This window comes from Myxine glutinosa, chromosome 6 (assembly GCF_964187855.1).
Source record: "Myxine glutinosa chromosome 6, kmMyxGlut1.1, whole genome shotgun sequence".
In the NCBI taxonomy this organism is placed as follows: Eukaryota; Metazoa; Chordata; class Myxini; order Myxiniformes; family Myxinidae; genus Myxine; species Myxine glutinosa.
Window position 1 is genome coordinate 152,623,610 of NC_136266.1, and position 20,027 is coordinate 152,643,636.

General features: G+C 47.6%; 1 protein-coding gene across 2 annotated transcripts in view; it reads right to left on the bottom strand.

Moving 5' to 3' along the window:
- The window catches only part of LOC137428881 (uncharacterized), a 50,196-nt gene extending 33,797 nt beyond the window's left edge, over positions 1–16,399 (bottom strand). The window contains exon 1 of one of the 2 annotated variants that reach the window (XM_068118730.2): positions 16,279–16,399. Coding sequence is in view for 1 of the 2 variants with exons in the window: in XM_078780763.1 (XP_078636889.1) it covers positions 16,368–16,385 (18 nt within the window). In the remaining variant the exon portion in view is untranslated. The remainder of the gene's footprint in view (positions 1–16,278) is intronic. The other variant, XM_078780763.1, reaches the window with a different exon arrangement.
- Between the last annotated feature and the right edge of the window lie 3,628 nt (positions 16,400–20,027).

The following is a 20,027-nucleotide window of genomic DNA, read 5'->3' on the forward strand; positions in this document are numbered from 1 at the left end:
TGGGAATCGCCAAGCTTTACACAAAATTTGATGCAGTAGCGTTGTTCAAGTTTTTCCGTCATTTTGTCAAAAACGAAAATCCGACGGCGCTCACTTACATTTCCTCACTCATCAGCGGTCTGCCGTCGAATGACAGCTTCTGCAGGTGGGAAAAAATTCGCGTGCGCATTAGGTGTGTGCGTTAATTTAATTTGAGTTAATAACTCAAGCATCTTTTGAGTTAAAAAAAAAAAAAAAAAAAACACCTTTAGAGGCCATTTTTCATAAGGAAGTTAGGAAGCTGAGGCCATTTTGAGTTAGGAAGCTGATATTTGGACATGACAGTGACCAAGTGATGTGGCTATCAAGGATATTTTTGATGTTTTGATTAACCATTTAATCGATTAATTATTTATTGATTAATCAATTAATTATTTAATTTATTATTAATGACTTATTTAATGAAATTTCTAAAAGATACATCTTCGGATGAAGCATGAGTGGTTTAGTTATGCTATTAGCCAATTGATTAAGAAAATATTTTGTGATAATCTTTTATTGATTTTAATTATACAATTAATCAATCAATTATTGTACACCTCTCCCTCCCAATGCAGTCTCTGTGAGCTGCAATGGCGTTATTGCCGGGCTCAGGATTCGCCCCGGCAATGCCGCGCTGTAGGATATTTAATTATTTGGCTCGGGGGTGGTATACTCTGCATGTATCTGTACTTGTGATGTTTTAATTGTAGATGCACCAGGTCGATTGCATTAAAGCCTCGTTACTTCTGAGAGGTCTTTGTTGCTCCATTTCATATTACGTGTGTGTGTGTGTGTGTGTGTGTGTGTGTGTGTGTGTGTGTGTGTGTGTGTGTGTGTGTGTGTGTGTGTGTGTGTGTGTGTGTGTGTGTGTGTGTGTGTGTGTGTGTGTGTGTGTGTGTGTGTGTGTGTGTGTGTGTGTCCCTTATTTTTGAAAGTTTGAAATTTTAAGCTCTCACCCTAGACAACTGGTCCATTTGCCCTATAAACAAACCAGGCCAAATGTCAGGAAGACATCAACGTTATTGACCGAGGAGGAAGAACCAGTGCTGACGACCGGGTTTTCGCCGCTGAACATCACTCTGGAGCGAGGGCGTGCACGCGAGACACCAACGGCGTGCCGCGATCCCCAGGCCTCCCTGCCCGCCAGCTCTGTGGACCGTCTGCCCCTCTCATTCTGCCAGCCATTCCTGCCTGAAATTCCTATTTGTGTACGTGAGTTTGTGCTGTTTGTATTGTCCTGGGTAAAAGTAAGACTGTTTAAGGATTTGCGCTGTGTCTTCTTCTTCTTCTGTATATTGCTTTCATTCCTTCTCTTTCTTTGGTTTTGTATAGTTAATTCATAAATACCTGTTCCGCCTTATTCTTTTGGTTTCATTCTCGTCCGATCGCTTTAGTGATTTCCCAATTGAGTACCTATGGCGCGATTTCGGCAGAACCACTTATAATCGGGTTTAGTCCTTTGTTAACGGCCCGCGTCGCAGCTCGTTTCGCTCGGCGCAACCCATTTATTATGCTGCGGCCCGGGCGGAAGTATTTCCTCGCGTACCGGAAGGCGCTGGTACTTAGGTCATAGGAAGAATTGGCCTACTACCCTATTCAGCGCTGACCGGGAGTGACGTCATACCCCCAGGACCGGTCAGACGGCCAGCTTAACAAGACAAGGGGATTAGCCCACCCCCCCCCCCCCCCTTGCTAACGGGAGTGCCGTCCCCCGGATCCATAACAATTGGTAGTCAGGAGTTGGGATCTGGAACCTGGGACTAAATTCGGTTAGATCAAATTTTCGACACCAATTGTGCTATTGGCCGTAACAATTGGTGTTGGGGAGTGGGATTTGAGGCCCGAACCAAATTTTTAAGAACATCGAAAAAAAAATTGGTCGAAATTACGAGCGGCCGAAATTTTATTTAATATTCCAAATTAGAGTCGTGCCATGGATAGTCAAGGCGATCGGATGCCGGTAGGGGTGTTAGGAGAGGAATTAGAGGCAACCCGGGACCCCAGGGAGGAATTGGGAGAGAGAGAGAGGACGAGAGCGACGAGGATGTGGTAGAGTGGGTGTCAGGCGCACGAGATGGCGGCGCCTCGCACGAGGTTGGAGGTGCACAAGATAGCGCCTCGCACGTGGCGGCGAGAGCGGCGCCCTTTGTACCAACGGTGGTAGACATGCAATTATTTATGGCTGAAATGGAAGCCTTTATGGTCAAGACGTATGAACAAATGGGAAATAGACTGGGAAGCCAAATTGGAGCAATAACGGACGAAATGAGGGCCGATAGAGAGGGAAGGGAAAACAGAATGGGTGACCGAATAAAAAAAATGGGGGAGAACATTGACCGCGAGTTGGGCGAGCATGTCCCAGGGGTACGCGACGAGGTAACGCGGCTTGAGAAGCGCGGGAAAAGCGAGGTGGAGCAAAGCGCAGGTAACTGGACCGGGGTAGAAATCGCGACCCGGGGTATGGGGAAGCCGGCGACCGCTGAGGTAGAGAAAATTTTAATAAAGCCAGCGGTCGTCGAGGAGAAAGAAATTAACAAATTGGTTATACAGACTTGGCATTTAATATGGAATTTTTTTTTTGTGGGGGTGAACTTACTTTTCAAGATGTCTTAGAACCAAAAGTTCATTGGAATTATGTTGAAATTATTCCAGATTTTGTTAATGTGACCTTTAAAAGAAACAAAAACCACATTTGACATTTCGAAACAAATAAATTGATCCTTGAAAGTGATGTAAACTGATATTGAACTAAATTCATGGACAGTACTGTGTTAAACTTCTGTGCGTTTTCCAGAAGCATCTCTTTATTTTGCACATTAGCCAAAAAATTTTTTAACAAAAACAAAAGTTAAATTACGACTGGGATTACCGACAGTAAAATTACAGTTCAGTACTTCGTGTAACCCGCACGAGCATTCAGGAGAGCACATACAGGTTGAGGCATGCTGTTCACGACATTTGCCAAGGTTTGGACAGGAATCACTTGCCATGCAGTGACAATAGCCTGCTGCAATTCACGCACAGAGGCAGGCTGCTGGTCGAAGTGGTCGATTTGACGCGTTAATTCTGCCCACAAGTTCTCTATCGGATTCATATCCGGGGACATGGCAGGCCACTCCATATGCTCTACACCACGGTCAGCAAGAAAGTGTTGGATCAAGCGAGCACGATGAGGCCGTGCATTGTCATCTTGGAAGACAAAGTTTCCTCGAAAGGCTGCACGAGCAAATGGAAGCAATGTTTCTTCCAGAATGGCCCTGTACTTGAACTGGTTCAGGTTTCCATTCAGAACAACCAGGTCAGTTTTGCCCCCTGCATGAAAAGCAGCCCAAACGGTCACCCCACCACCTCCAGCTTGGACTCTTGGCACTATACAATCTTTGCTGTAGGCTTCATGCACTTGTCTGCGCACTCGGACGTGGCCATCTTGACGATAGACCAGAAATCTAGACTCGTCACTGAAGGTCACGTGATTCCAGTGTCCTGGCTGCCATTGACGGTGCTCTCTGGCCCACTGCAATCGGCGCTGGCTGTGTTGTCTGGTCAGGCGTGGCTTTCTCAGGGGACGCCTGGCACGATAGCTTGCTTGAACCAGTCGTTGGTTGACTCGCCTTCTGGATACAGGCACATTTGTCAGTTGCTGCCACTCAGCCCTAAGCCGATTAGCTGACTTGGTACGGCCATTGCGGACTAACCGGTGCAGCTGGCGATCATCCCTCCTTGTGGTTCTGCGGGGACGTCCTGGCCTCGGTATTGGAGTAGGGACACCCCTCTGAGCATTTCGTTTCAGGATCTTTGACACCTGACCTTGAGTGATGCCATACTGCCGAGCAATAGCACGCTCTTTCATGCTGTAATTTCGTAAAGCCACCACTCCATGACAAACAGCATTGTCGAGTTGACGGACCATCTCCAGAGGAAGCGGCAATAACTTTTGGAGACGTGCAGCAGTTGTTTTCCACTAATACAGAACGCAACAACCCTTGTCTACCCGACTGTGAAGCCAATCGTCAAATGCACCTGTCCGTACATTTTGCCACGCCACCTATGATATAATCCTGTTGTTGACTTCTTGCTGCGAAAAACAATCAGTGACATGGTTCTTTCAACAAAGACATCACCGAAGGGTAAAAAAACGCACCAGATTGATATACTGAGTTCAGAAGGTAAACCCAAGTCAAGAAAGAAAAAAAAATTCCATATTAAATGCCAAGTCTGTCGTTGAAATTGGGATTGAAGAGACGGCAGAGATAGGAATGGAATCGGAGGAGATGGATAAATGTACAAAATCTAAGCTCACACCTTGATGCCGTGCTTCACCCCAATAAAGGTTTGCAGGTGTTGGAGCAGGGAGGACGAAGAACCCCCAAGGTGAGACGGGCTGTGTCTGGTGCGAAAAGGTTTTTCGGAAAAGTGTTTGGCGCGAGAGGGTTTATCGCGCGATTGGGGTCGACATGGCACCCGGGCGTTTGTGGAAGGTCAGTGGTGCATGTTGTGAGAAAGAATGGCGCGCGTGTAAGAAAAAAGTGTGCGTCGGAGAGTGAGTGTGTGACAGAGTATGGGAATGATACCGGATGCGAGAGCGAATGCACGTCGGAGGGTATGTGTGAAACAGAGTGTACGGAGTGTGACACGGAGAGCGAGTTGGTGGTGGAGCGGGTGTGAGAATGCACGCTTGGAATGGTTGAGAGTGTGCGAGAACGCACACCTGAGTTGGTTGTGGCGCATGTGCGGGGGGGCACATCGGAGCGCGTGAGTGGGTGGATGCAAGAGTGCACCCCCATGAGTGGTACGGAGTACGTACCGGGAGAGTGTGCGCAAGAAGGTGCGCAAAAGGTGTGGTGTGTAACAGGGAGTGCAGGGTGGAATGGACGGAGTGTGTGGAATGCATGAGAGGCGCTGAGCCGCCAGGGTTGGTAAATGTAAAAAGGAACGGGTGGTGTGAGCATGTCCGGGGAGCATCGACATTAAACGGGATAGCGGTTAGACCGACGTTTAACCGACGCGAGCTCTCGGTCCGTGCCGGGCTGTGGGTATTGCGGGAGACGGCGGGGATCGGTGCAACGTCGCTTCTGTTTGGAGCGTCGTGCACGATCTGGGCCGGGCCTCGCCCCGCACGGTCGAGTCCGGGCCTTGCCGGGCAAGGCGACCGGTCCGGTTCGAGGGCAGGTAGGTAGGAGGGATCGGAACGGCACCCCCTTGTGGTGGTGGCGTTCCACCCGGGCAAGGTTGGCCCATCGCGCTTGGGAGCGAAAGGCCCTGCGTATGGATGGTGCTTTAAACCTCGGCCCAACCAAACCTCCTCCCCTGAACCGAATGCCGGACGGACCCAACCACGGTAGACAACCCCCCCGCATTCATCGCTCGGCTTTGCGAAGCCGAGCTTTGAAAATTTAATGACGCACCGAGGCTCGAAGTTTAATGGACGATGGTAGGGCTGGTGAAATTGATTGGCAAATTGGATTGGTAAATTTGATTGGCGAAGATGATTGGCAGTAAAGATTGGCAAGTTTTGATTGGCAAGAATTGGATGGGTGAAATTGATAGTGGGAGATGCCCGAGGTGGAGAGATGGCAAATCCACCATCCCTCACATCCATCCGGGCACATGAGCAATAGTTATGGGTTTTGGCAGTGTAAGCTCGCCGAGGGCGGGTTAGGATAAATGGATTAGGGACCTAGAGAAATGGCAATAGGTAACTGTAGGGTTAAGTAGCGACATTGTACAAGTAGTGGGGGATGTAGAATAGATTAGGTGGATTATAAGACGCGACTAGGAAGCACGAGTTTCAGAAGGGGGGTAGTCAGCTCAGATGATGCAGTGTGTTTGTGGTGTGGTTTATTGAATGAGGAATTGGTGTGAGAGTCTTGCTGGTGAGCATATTGAAATGAGGAATTGAGAGGCAATGCTCGGGAAAGATGTGTGTGTGAGCGTGGGAAAATCTGAGTGCCTGAGGCAATGGTTTGGAGAATTGAAAGTGTATTGGGCAGCGTATTGTGAAAAGTGTGAGGTGATTTTGCATTGTATTGAGCGAATGGTCCTGGAGGAAGGAGGGTGCAGGGAGCACCAGGTGTGTGTGAGCACAGGTGTGCAGGTGAGGCACAGGTGTGTGGAGAATGGTTGGATGAAATGAATATGGAGTAAATTGAGTATGGAATGGATGGTGTGGAGTGAGTAGTGTGGAATATGTAGAGTGGCGTGGTTGGTGCGAAGGGAGTGGATGGGGAGGATGGACCCCTATCACGAATACCCGGGGAGGGTAGTTTAAGAGTAGGAAGAGGGTGGAGGTAAATTGTGGTGGATATTGGCATCTGTGGTGCGTGTGGTAGAATGGTCTTTGGGTGGGTGCATTAGTGAAGTGGAAATGGGAGCGAAAGATCTCGGAGACGGTGGGAGGGATTTTCGAAGCTCCACACGGTCTCCACGTTTTTCGAAGTTAAGTCTGTTCACAATTGTATTTTGTCGAAACTGTATTTATCTTTCGGTGTGTGAAGTTATTGTGTGCAACTTTGGTTGTTTCTCGGTGTTTATCTTTCATAAATTGATCGTCTGTTTGCCGTGTCGCGAGCAAGGCCTTTGCCGCGTCGCGAACGATTTGAAATCGAAGTTAAGTGATTGTTCCCATTTGTATTTTCGTTAAAACTGTATTTATTTATGGTGTTGTATGTATATTGCGTCCCGACGAAGATTTTTCGTTGCAAATCTTTCATACCTGTATTGAAAATCGTGTTAATTTGTGGCATGTCTTGAGGCCTTGTACAGTCTACACTGTACAACCTTGAGGCTTTGTTTTTCTCTCAGCGGTCCGTCGTTTGTGATCCAATAACTTTCGTTCTCTGTATTCCCAGTCTTTTCACCCATAGCCTACTTCCTTGTGTAAATCTCAACTCGGGGGGGGGGGGGGGGGGGGGGGAAACATTTCCTTCTCTGTTCTCATTCGTTTATTCATTCTTATTCGTTCGTTCATTCTTCGACCACGTGTTTCTCCCCCATTTCCCCAGATAGTTTTCACTGTTATTAACCTTCAATGTTTACACTTTCCCCTCAAGTTATGTATTCCGTCATATTTTATAACACCTTTTTCTTCTTCTTCTTTAAAAGGCTGCTTTCGACTTGCTCACCAAATCAATTCATCCCAAAAAAAATATCCATCTCCTATAGTGCCTTTTTTCTACATTCCCTAAACTCTCCTGCACTCCATCCTCCATCCAGCGTCCTTAAACGTATTTTTAACTCGAAGGTCACAAGAAACTCATTTTGCAATAAATGTTCGTTTCCCATAAATCGTACACTTTCTAAAATCCAATCTCACCCCTCCTCTCCAAATCTTCCCCATAACCCCTCCCCTCCAAATCTTCCCCATCAGCCATCCCTTTCAAATCTCCCCCCTTGCCCCCTCCCTCCTAAACTACCCCCTCACCGCTCCCAGCCAAGACGCCCCCTCGCCCCTCCCCTCCTAGACTCCTTCCTCACCCCTCCCCTCCAAATCTCCCCCATATCCCATCCCTTTCAAATCCCTCCCCTTGCCCCTTCCCTCCCAAACTCCCCCCTCACCCCTCCCCTTCAAATCTCCCCACCCTCATTGCTTCTCAATTTCCCCCCTCTCACTCCCCCTCCTCAAAGCGTCCTCCCCGCTTCTTCCCCCTTCCAACTCTCACCTCCATCTCCCCCAACCTTCTGCCTCGCTCTTCCCCCTCCTCAAATAACACCTCATTGTGCCTCACCCAATCACCATCAAACCTTTTGTCCGCCCCATCCTTCCCTTTCTCCGAGCTATTCTGAAATCACTGACACACCTTCAACAGCTCTCCCTACCTCTTCCACCTCTTCCACATCTTACCCTACCCCTCCTCCCCCCTGTTCTGTATCTGATGCTCCCCCTTCCTCTTCATTAATGGTATGGACCTCAAACATCCGGGGCCTTCGTTCAAACTTAACTGATCTCTCCATACAGGTTGCTTCTGTCAAACCAGACGTGATCTGCTTAACAGAAACTTTCCTCCTTTATGATGTCTCTGATTCCTTAGTATCTCTCCCGGGCTAATCCCTCCTCCGGTATGATAGACCTGAGCCTCGTCCTGGAGGTGGGGTTGCTATCTTTATCAAAAACTCTCTTCCTCACTCGCCCTGCACTGCACTCTCTCCACCTCACCCCCAGGAATACCTCTGGCTACGGCTTCCCCTTCGCTCCCACCTCTTGTTCATATGTGTGTTGTACCGTCCACCAAACAGTGATGACTCCATCTACATCTCGCTGTCTGATAATATGGACCAACTTCTATCTACTCATCCCAACTCTCTCTTCCTCATATGTGGTGGTTTCAACTGTCATCATGCCAGTTGGCTGGGTGTGGGTACCTCTCTCACCAGCCATGGCTCCTCAGCAAAGGACTTCTGCGACTCACTGGGACTGACACAATCTGTCAATTTCCCGACCCGGATCTCAGTCAACGGAACATCTTCTCTTCTGGACTTGGTTATGACTAACTTCCCTGAAAATGTCTGCTGCTCTTCTTCTGCTCCAATCGGATCATCTGATCATGTCCTTGTTAAAGTGGACATCTCTCTGACCATCCTCAGGGAGCCTGCTCAGCGTCGACGAGTCTGGCATTTCACTCAGGCCAACTGGCACGGTCTTCAAGCAGCCATCAATCATCTGGACTGGTCTCCCATCTCTACCACCTCTGACATCAACTCATCCTGGGAATTCTTCCAAAGTAAATTGCTCTCTCTCATGCACAGATTTATCCCATCTCGTCTTCAGTTGTCATACCCTTCCTCCCGTCCATGGTACACGGAATCTCGTGGTGAGGCTGTTGCCCAGAAACAACTTGCCTTCGTCTCCTGGAAAGCAAATCCAACGGAAGGAAATCTCATTTCCTTTCACAAAGCCCGAAACAAATGTGTGTCCACCCTCAGGAGAGCCAGGAAACGATATCTCTCCGTTCTCAAGACCGAACTCTCTTATCTGTCTCCCTCTTCCAAATCCTGGTGGCGTCTGGTCAAATCCGTTTCTGGTGTTTGTTCCCCCTCCATCCCCTCCCTTACCTCAAACGGCTACACAGCTGACTCCGCACGTGAAAAAGCTGAATGCCTCAACTCTGTGTTTGCCTCTAAATCTTGTGTCCCAAACCCATCCCTCTCTGTACCCACCATACCCAGTCGTACCCTGCTGCTCCTGGACTCTGTGTCCTTTCCTCCTGACAAGGTGGAAAAGTTTCTGTCAACCCTCGACTCTGATTCTGCAACTGGACCCGACGGCATCAGCCCACGGGTCCTAAAATCCTGCTCTGCCGCTCTATCTCACCCTCTCTCTGTTCTCTTCACCCTCTCTTTTGCTCCAGGTCAACTGCAATCTGCTTGGAAATCAGCCAACATCACCGCTATGCACAAAAAAGGTGCAAAAACAGATCCTAGCAACTACAGACCAATCAGCCTTCTCCCAATTATCAGCAAAGTCATGGAATCCATCATTGCTTCGGATATGAAATCTTTCCTCTTCTCCAATGACTTGATCTATGATCATCAATTTGGTTTCAGACCAGGTCACTCAACTCTGGACATGCTGCTTCTGCTGTCTCAACAATGGATAGACGTCCTCAATGCCAAACAGGAAATTAGAGCTGTCTCCCTCGACATATCACATGCCTTCGACACGGTCTGGCACCCCGCTCTGCTCACCAAACTCTCCTCCTTTGGTATCCATGGAAATCTCCACGCATGGCTGGCGGACTTCCTCTCTAGTCGTCGTCAACGTGTGGCCCTGAATGGGTTTCTCTCATCTCCTCTTCCTGTTCAGGCTGGAGTTCCCCAAGGCAGTGTTCTGGGCCCCGTGCTTTTTCTGGTCTTCATCAATGATCTCTCTGACTCTCTTGAAAATCCTCTCTATCTCTTTGCTGATGACTCCACTCTCTGACGCTCCATCCTCTTCCCTCAGATCGGCAGTCTGCAGCCTCCTCACTCTCTGAAGACTTGGACAAAATCACAGACTGGTCAAACAAGTGGAACATGTCTTTCAATCCTGACAAATCTCACACTCTTACAATGTCTCTCCGAAAAGATCGACTGGACAACCCTCCCATCTACTTTCTCAACAATCCTCTCCAAGAAGTTCTGTCGCTCAAGCTTTTGGGTCTCACTATCTGCCATGATCTTTCTTGGGAAAACCACATTTCCAAGCTGGCCTCCAAAGCCAGTCGCCGACTGGGCATCCTCCGTCGTGCGAAGTCCTTCCTCGGCATACCTGAGCTCCTCACCACATGCAAGGCTTTCATCCGCAGCTCAATGGAATACTGTTCTCCCCTATGGGCCGGTGCTCCTGCCTCACACCTAGCTCGGCTTCACGCTGTTGAAACCAAAGCTTTCAGAATTATTGGAATCTCCCGCGATGAAGCTATCTCTGAGGGCCTTTCACTCACTCACCGCAGGCAGGTAGGTGGTCTTTCTGTCTTCTACCGACTCCTCTCCGACCTTGCACCCCCAGCTCTCTCTGTGCTCTGTCCCCCAAATATTCCTACAGGTCGCACAAGATCTGCCAGCAACCCTCTGATGGTTAAACTCCCGAAATCTCGGCTCTCTGCTCACCTTCACTCTTTCATTCCTATTTTCTCCCGCCTCTGGAACAAACTCCCTCACTCCCTTCAATCCCACTCCTCCCTCCAGGTCTTTAAAACAGCTGTTCACCACCATCTCTTATCTTCCCCCATCCAAAACCTTGATCTTTTCTACCCCCGCTAATTCACCCCAGATCCACCTTGTTTGAAATTCCAACTTCTTTCCTGGAAGTCCTGGCAGTGTCCATATGTTTTATACCTCTCCCACTGCCCCCTTCCCATGCCCCCCCCCCCCCCAAAGCCCTCGCCCTCTCTCAGATCTCTCGATGTCTCCATGTCTCTCGGTCCCTGCTCTCAAATGTTGTGTTTGTGTCCTTCCCCCTCTCTCCCCATCTTGTCTACCGCTCCCGATGTTATATGTTTTATGTGTCGGTTTGTCTTTTTGTGTGATTAATGTTCGCTCTTTCACGAGCCTCGATCTTGTATACAAAAAAAAAAAAAAAAAAAAAAAAAAAAATGGCTGGGCGTGTGGCCTGTTAGTGTGTGTGTGGTTAAATGGGCACTCTGCCACTGGAAGGATGTCGGCCAGGTGAGGCCGCAGGTGGGCTCTGGGAGCCGGTAGAGTTGTGAATGGGGCCCGAGGATCCGGAGGACGGACCCGGGTAGCCCAGTGCCAGAGAGGGCACCGAGTGGGGAGAGCGCCAGAGAGCCTTCCCCAGGTAGATAGGTTGGGGTAAGGAGCAGGTAAGCTTGGAGGCAACTGCAGTGGCGGAGGTGTGCAGGTGAGCGGACCTGCTGGGAGTGCCACACGACCCAGTCCTGAAATTGTGCAAAGGCACAGGGAGTTTAATCGGGGGAGTGAGACCCCAAATTGGTGAGCACCACTGTTTGGTCAATGGGAGTTTGGTTCTTAAAACCACATAGTGTAAGACGGCCAATGGTTTGGCAGGGAAAGACACCGGGTAGAGTAAAAGTGTTAAAGTCATTTAGAGGATAGTTAGGATTGAAATCTCCTCGCACCATCTACATCCACTCACCTGAGGTGATGACAGGACTCCACACCACACCATGGTTTGGTTATTTTTGTTGCAAATGTTTTGGAGTGTAAGACGCATCATGACGTGGGGGTGACATTGTGCTGGTATTCCATCTCTTCCTCCTTAAGAGGGATTGATGATGAATTGGGTGATGGCAAATTTGGTTAGACATTGGGATTGTAATGAATTTGGTATTAGGGGAGATATGGGGAAGACGAGACAGTAGTGACGGAATTTGTAAATGTGTAGAGTTGTGTAAATATGGGGTAAGGGGAAAGGGTAGATTAGGTGACAGGGGGGGCGATGTACGATAGGGACGAGCTTTCTCCGCTCGCTCTCCATGCGCACCTCACCTCTGCATTGCCTTGTGTTGATGTGTACCCTTGCGCCCTTACCCATTGCTGACTCTGCTTTGTCTTCCTCCACACACCCATGGACCGTGCTCTCTGGGCACTGAGGGGAAGCGTGCTTGAGCCGCATCTGTGTGCCCGAGCCGCCGCTGCCGGCTGCCTGGACCGATGCACCACTTCATGGACCGCACGACTTGCGGCCTAGCACCACCTTATGGACCGCACGACTTGCGGCCTAGCACCACCTTATGGACCCCACGTGTTGGGGCCTGGCCCCTCTGCTGGGACTGGCCATGATGGCCAGGGAAGAGTTGGCTTGCGGACCACGGTGAGGTGGCCCCTTTTGCCCTACAGGTGGACCACCCATAGTTGGGCCCTGTGGGCCATAAATAAAAATGGACGCGTTTTGTGCCTTTTTATTATTGCAAATAGGCAGCAAGCCACCAAGAAGGACAACATCTGGAAGAAACATCGGCCAGCAGAGGGAGCAGATGAAAGAAGACCGTGCAACAGTTGTATTTTTTTATTGAAATGTATGACTGTGCACTGGATGGTGCTTGATGGTGCTTGCTATGGTGTTTTTGGTGCTTGCATGCTCGGGGATGCATTGCAACATCAATTCTGCATCCCCAGGCATGTGAAGGTGGTGTATCGGTGCAGTGCATGCTTTTCCTCTCTCCCACAGGGTTCTTTTTGTTTCCCAAAAATGACAGGTCCTGGGTTTGCCATGTAAATACAAATAGTGTCTTGTAAATAATGCTCCCCACCGTAAATGTATAGTTTGAGAATAATTCCGCAATTCGGTTATTCTGTGGGTGTGAATCTGTTAGGCAGGATGCAACGTGGCAGGGGGACATACTTAATTGTATTTAAAATTGTCGCACTCAGGGTAAGGTTAATAGTAGAGGGGTATTACACCTGAGTGTCACATTAAGTTAAAGTTTTTTCGGCCCGGGACGTGCCTGGAGGAATGAGGGTGCTGTGTTAGGGTTTTGAGAACCCTGCACTTGTAAATTGTTGTAAATATACCCCTTTGTAAATAATTCTTTTTGTAAATACCTCCATTCATTGTAAAGGTCAGAGGTCGTCCCCTAGTTAGTCGACATTGCAACACGTAGCGAATCATAGGCCCTCTTCGTAGTTATTTCATTATTATGTGTTCCAGGTAAGGCTGTGTTTCCAATAGTTGACTCTACGTTGCATCAATCAAATAAGATAGGCCCCCTTCAACTTCCCCAATCGTCTCTTTAAAGTGCCAGTAAGGCGGCGTTCGCCGCCGTTGCATTGGGCTGTTTCGTTGGCATCACACTGCCAAAACTCCATTACGCACGAGGCCAAGAACAGAGAAGGGGGGAGGAGCCGCCGGATCATGGGCGTGGCACCAACTCTTCATCAAAGGTGGTCAGAGAGTCCTTACCAACCAACCAGCGCCGAGGTGAGCCAACCGGTAGGCGTGCCCTCGGCTCGATTTCGGGGAGGGCAATAAAAGGAGGTGTGAGGGACTGCTTACGGAGATGAGTGAGGGAGCACGAACCGAGACGCATGAGAGAGTTGGAGAGAGACGCGTAAGGAGGCTGATGACCGAGGAGGAAGAACCAGCGCTGACGACCGGGTTTTCGCCGCTGAACCTGACTCTGGAGCGAGGGCGTGCACGCGAGACACCAACGGTGTGCCGCGATCCCCTGGCCTCCCTGCCCGCCAGCTCTGTGGACCGTCTGCCCCTCTCATTCTGCCAGCCATTCCTGCCTGAAATTCCCATTTGTGTATGTGAGTTTGTGCTGTTTGTATTGTCCTGGGTATAAGTAAGACTGTTTAAGGATTTGCGCTGTGTCTTCTTCTTCTTCTGTATATTGCTTTCGTTCCTTCTCTTTCTTTGGTTTTGTATAGTTAATTCATAAATACCTGTTCCGCCTTATTCTTTTGGTTTCATTCTTGTCCGATCGCTTTAGTGATTTCCCAATTGAGTACCTATGGCGCGATTTCGGCAGAACCGCTTATAATCGGGTTTAGTCCTTTGTTAACGGCCCGCGTCGCAGCTCGCTTCGCTCGGCGCAATCCATCTATTAAGCTGCGGCCCGGGCGGGAGTATTTCCTCGCGTACCGGAAGGCGCTGGTACTTAGGTCATAGGAAGAATTGGCCTACTACCCTATTCAGCGCTGACCAGGAGTGACGTCATACCCCCAGGACCGGTCGGATGGCCAGCTTAACAAGACAATGGGGATTAACCCACCCACCCCCCTTGCTAACGGGAGTGCCGTCCCCCGGATCCGTAACAATATCATGCATGTTCTTATCCTTTCAATGACCTGATCGAACATCTTATAATATCATACACGGTCTGATCCTTTCAATGGCCTGATCAACCATATTATAATATCATGCATGTTCTGATCCTTTCAATGACCTGATCTAACATGTTATAATATCATGCACATTCTGATCCTTTCTGATCTAACATGTTATAATATAATGCACATTATGATCCTTTCAATGCCCTGATCTAACATGTTATAATATCATGCATCATGCACGGTCTGATCCTTTCAATGACACAATCTAACATATTTTTATGTCATGCACTGTCTTATAATATCATGCTCTGTCTGATCCTTTTAATGACTTGATCTAACATGTTATAATATCATGCACGGTTTTTCAATGACCTGATCCAACATGTTATAATATCATGCATGTTCTGATCCTTTCAATGACCTGATCTACCATGTAATAATATCATGCTCTGTCTGATCCTTTTAATGACCTGATCTCACATGTTATAATATCATGCACGGTCTGATCTAACATGTTATAATATCATGCACCGTCTGATCCTTTCAATGACCTGATCTAAAATGTTAATCATACATGTTAGATTCGGTCATCGAGAGGATGAAAACGTTATAATATCTTGCACGTTCCGATTCTTTCAATGAGACAATCTAACATGTTTTTATATCATGCACTGTCTGATCCTTGCAATGACCTGATCTCACATGTTATAATATAATGTGTGTTCTAATCCTTTCAAGGACATGATCACCAACAACACCACCAACAACACCACCAACAACACCACCACCACCACCACCAACAACACCACCAACAACACCACGCATTTTAAGGCCATTTTCTCTGCTGGAGCGGGGGTTAGGCTTGTGGGACACATGTTAATTTCCCCCAATGACCTGATCTAAAATGTTATAATATCATGCATGTTGTGATCCTTTCAACGACCTGATCCGACACGTTATAATACCCCCTGTTTCCACGAAGCTGGTACTCATTTTGCCGACTTCAAAAGGATGACAGGCTGAGTCAACGCACCTGGTATTATTTTAACGAAGTGACCCTAAGATCTTAAGTGAGCCACATTAACCATGAAGCCAACACCAGGATTAGTTTCACAAGTGACGAAGTCGAACTCTCGGTAGCGCACAAACCTCCGCCAGGATAAGCAGGTTACGTTTTGTATCCACTGATAGGGCGGATCTGGATTCGAATCTTAACATAAACCGAATCACCTTGTTCTTGCCACTTACCCATCTGTTACAAAAATAAATAAAAAATCACATATAAATCCTTGTTCTAGGGTTAATATTTGGGAAATTATCAATATTTAAAAATGTGAAAACAGCCCATTTTTGGGTCTTTGTTTAACAAGGAGTTAAATGTGAAGACGAGTGGCCCAAATTCAGGTGTTTAGTGTTGCAAAGCGTCATAACTTCCCCAATACCTGAAATATGGAAATAAAACTTTCAGTGAACAAAACCCATGGGATATACATTTTGATGGCTCAATTTATACTTCATAATCATGCAATTAACATATTGTCAATTAGCGATATCAATTACTTCAATGAATAAGTTAACTTTGTGAACTCAAAGAAAAGCATATCCGATGCAGAACTTAGTTCATTGATAAAGTACTGAAGGTAGAAAGCCAATCGATGTTAATTAAATCTTGTTTAACTCGTATTTGATGATGTCAGAGCTTGCAAACCATAACCATGAAAATTTGGTACAATGGACCCCGAGTTCATATGAAATGAAGGAGTTTTGCTGATTAAACTTCAACAAGAACTTCAATTTCATGTTTCCGGACCCTTTTTTATATTCGGAAAGATAATATTAACAGATATCGATTACGGATAACCGTCCCTGCCACACAGGCCTCGATCAGTCACCGCTCACCGATCGAGTGGATAAAACAAGCAAATAAAATCCTCATTCATCCACGTTATCGATGCATCATTTTAATAACATACCTATGAATAACAATTAAAACTTTTTAAACTTCCATTATAATGCCATACTTACGAAAAAAAGCCATTATTATCGTGTTTTTATAAAGAAGACTGCACGACGAAAAACGGACTGCAAAAAAAATTCACCAGAGCCGCCATTACCGGATGTGATATTTTCATTACCGGATGTGATTGGTTTTTTCATTACCGGATGTACTATTTATTTTTTCATCACCGGATGTGAAGAATCCCTTCTCTGTTATGAAGAATCCCTTCAAATGATCGTTTTGCAAATCTCTTAGTGTGAAACTCCGAACAAAAACTTACATGTTATAATAAAATAAAATGAAAATCTCCGAACAAAAACTTTGTCTCCCGCTCCCTTTATCATGTTTTATGTGTCAGTTTGACTTTTTGTGATCAATGTCAGCTCTTACACGAGCCTCGCTCGATCTTGTACTATACAAAAAAAATTCCTTTTCCTCAGAAGATCCGACCCGATCACGAAGAACTCGTCACAATTACAGTTTAAAGTTTTCAAAATCACCCGGAAGCTTTACGGCGTTATTGACTTCTTCCTGTTAAAGCAATTCATTCTTCTTCTTCCTCGTACTCACCGATGTCCACCATATGAGAAAGGAGTTGATGGCTCATTGACCAATTGGCGTCAGATAAAGAACTGAAGCCATACATCGGCCATTTTACCACTCCTATTCACCGTGCATGAGAGCACACGACTCACAATAAGTTAGGGATATTGTGGGAGTGAGTATATTTTTTTTATAGGGGTTAGGGTTAGGGTATTGAAATCAAGAATGCTGTGTTTTTTAACACATTAATAACCATAGAATTAAGACCAACAACTTTTTTCAACATAATTAATACACAAAATCAACCACACCAAAGAACCTGCCAATATCCCTAATAGTGGGGTGGCTTAGCCCAAATATTCAAAAGAATTGTGCATTTAGTGATACAAGCACCAAATTTGGCACAAATGTACATTAATATGTTGCGAACATTTTCAGATATTGGGCCACTTGAAATTCCGTAATTTTTTTTTTCAATTTTTTTCAAATTTCGTAATTTAAAATTTTTCGGGTGACACCGTCACAATTTCGGTCTTCGAGGCCGGCCGATAGGCAAAGTGTGACCGGAAGGGACGAGGTTCTCCTGACCACGTGGCCCTCGATCTGGGAAGCGAGAGGCGTTCCATTAGTGGACGCGCCCCTCACGCCCGACTTCTGGGCGGCCCCGGCAGGCCGTTTGTTTTGACGTTCCGTGACAGGCCCCGCACCCCCACCTCCGGGCCGACCGGAAGCTTGTGCTGAGTACATCATACCTGAACAACTCAGTGAGGCAGAACACAGCAGTGCACACCAGGGTGACCCCTTCAGTGCATAAACCAATTAACCTGTCCACTGCAGGGCATATAGAAATGAAGTTATTTTCTGCATATAATAATAATATAAGTTCAGTTCTATATAACAATTTCTGTTATCACCACTACCACTACAACTACCACTACTACAAGCTTTGTCTGGAATTTTGTGGACTAACAGACAAACAGACATACAGACAAGCTGGGATCAAAACATTACTTCCTTCCACCATTGAGTGTAGAGGTAAACATCATGGAAATTATATCATGATCTAGATTTAATTCATGCTTACCCGTGTATTTGCTTCACTGGTTCACAAGGTCTTTTGCATACATGTAATTCAGACTCTCGTCTTCATTGCTGACCACACAATGTTCGCAACATATTAATGTACATTTGTGCCAAATTTGGTGCTTGTATCACAAAATGCACAATTCTTTTGAATATTTGGGCTAAGCCGCCCCACTATATCGGCCGGCCTCGAAGACCGAAATTGTGACGGTGTCACCCGAAAAATTTGAAATTACGAAATTTGAAAAAATTTGAAAAAAAAAATTACCGAATTTCAAGTGGCCCAATATCTGAAAATGTTCGCAACATATTAATGTACATTTGTGCCAAATTTGGTGCTTGTATCACAAAATGCACAACAGGTTTGCTATGCTGCTACACTATAACTTATTGTGAGTAGTGTAATTACCTTTAGCTCAGTTGTTTGATCGTCGACTTGGCAGGAGGATTTCAGTTACACACAACCCCTTCTATTGACCTCATAGTAAACGAGAGAACATCAGAACCCTTTCCAGCAATGCCGCGCCCTTCGGAGTGTAACTCGCCTCTCACGCCACCCCGCCCCGTCAAGTCCCGCCCCGTCCCGTCCCTCCCAGTCCCGTCCCGCATCGTCCCGTCCCGTCCTGCCTCGTCCAGTCCCGCCTCGTCCCGTTCCGCCCCGCCAAGCCCAGCCCAGTCCCGTCCCGCCTCGTCCAGTCCCGCCTCGTCCTGTCCCACCCCGTCTCGTCCCGCCTCGTCCAGTCCCGCCTCGTCCTGTCCCGCCTCGTCCCTTCCCGCCTCGTCCCGCCTCGTCCAGTCCCGCCTCGTCCTGTCCGACCCCGTCTCGTCCCGCCCAGCCCCGTCCCGCCACGCCAAGCCCCGTCCCGCCCCGCCAAGCCCAGTCCCGTCCCGCCTCGTCCCGTCCCGCCTCGTCCAGTCCCGCCCCGTCCCGTCCCACCTCGTACCGCCCCGTCTCATCCCGTCTCGTCCCGTTCCGCGCTCCGTCTCGTCCCGCCCCGTCCCGATCCGCCAAGCCCAGCCCCGTCCCGCCCAGCCCAGCCCCGTCCCGTCCCGCCCAGCCCCGTCCCGCCCCGCCAAGCCCAGTCCCGTCCCGCCTCGTCCCGTCCCGCCTCGTCCAGTCTGGCCCCGTCCCGTCCCACCTCGTACCGCCCCGTCCTATCCCGTCCCGTCCCGTCCCGCGCTCCGTCTCGTCCCGTCCCGTCCCGACCCGCAAAGCTCAGCCCCGCCCTGTCCCACTCCTCCGATCCGACCATTCTTGGAAACACCAAAACCGAAATTCTGGTATATCCACTTTGCTGCACGAACAGCACCGTTTTATTTTTGTTTTCTCCTTTATGACACGAGGAGGAGGAAAGTCTATCAGAATGATGGGTGCACAAAAATAAACACAACACAGAGGATTACAATAAATAGTTGTGGATTTTGTAAGATGGATTATTTGCAATAAATAATAAACAGTCCAAGAAATGAGACCTTCCCTGGGGAGGATTAGAGGTTAGGACAGAAAATAGTCTAAACATTGCATGTTGAATTGAGAGCAATGTTACAATGTTACTTGATCAGCTTGTAATTATATCCAAGTTTGAGGAGAGTTAAGAGGCTGCTTTTTGCCCGGAACTGTCGATCTGAGGGTTTAGATGTGGAGTGGCAGTTGGGGAAGTCATCAGCACAAAGATAAAGATTTTCCAGAGAGTCAGAAAGATCATTGATTAAGAGAAGTACGAGAACAACACTCTTCAACGTCATGACGTCGAACAATATGCCTCCACCCACATTATTACATCATCATAATACTTGTACCAAGTTTCATTTTACCTGTCATGATTTTACCATCACATTTTTACCTGGCATGACCTTTGCCCTTTGACCTTAATCTTTACATAATTATACATATCTGTACCAAGTTTGAATTATATCGCTTTAGCCGTTGTCAAGTTATGGACCGATTACACTTTGACCTTTGACCTCTTGGCCCCAAAATCTCATCAGTTCATCTTTCCATCATCGTACATACCTGAACCAAGTTTGAATTGGATTGCTTCAGCCGGTCTGAAGTCGAAGCGAAAACCTATCACGGACGGATGGACGGACAACCTGAAAACATTGAGCCTCCATCAACATCATCGGCAGAGGCATAACAAGCACAGGG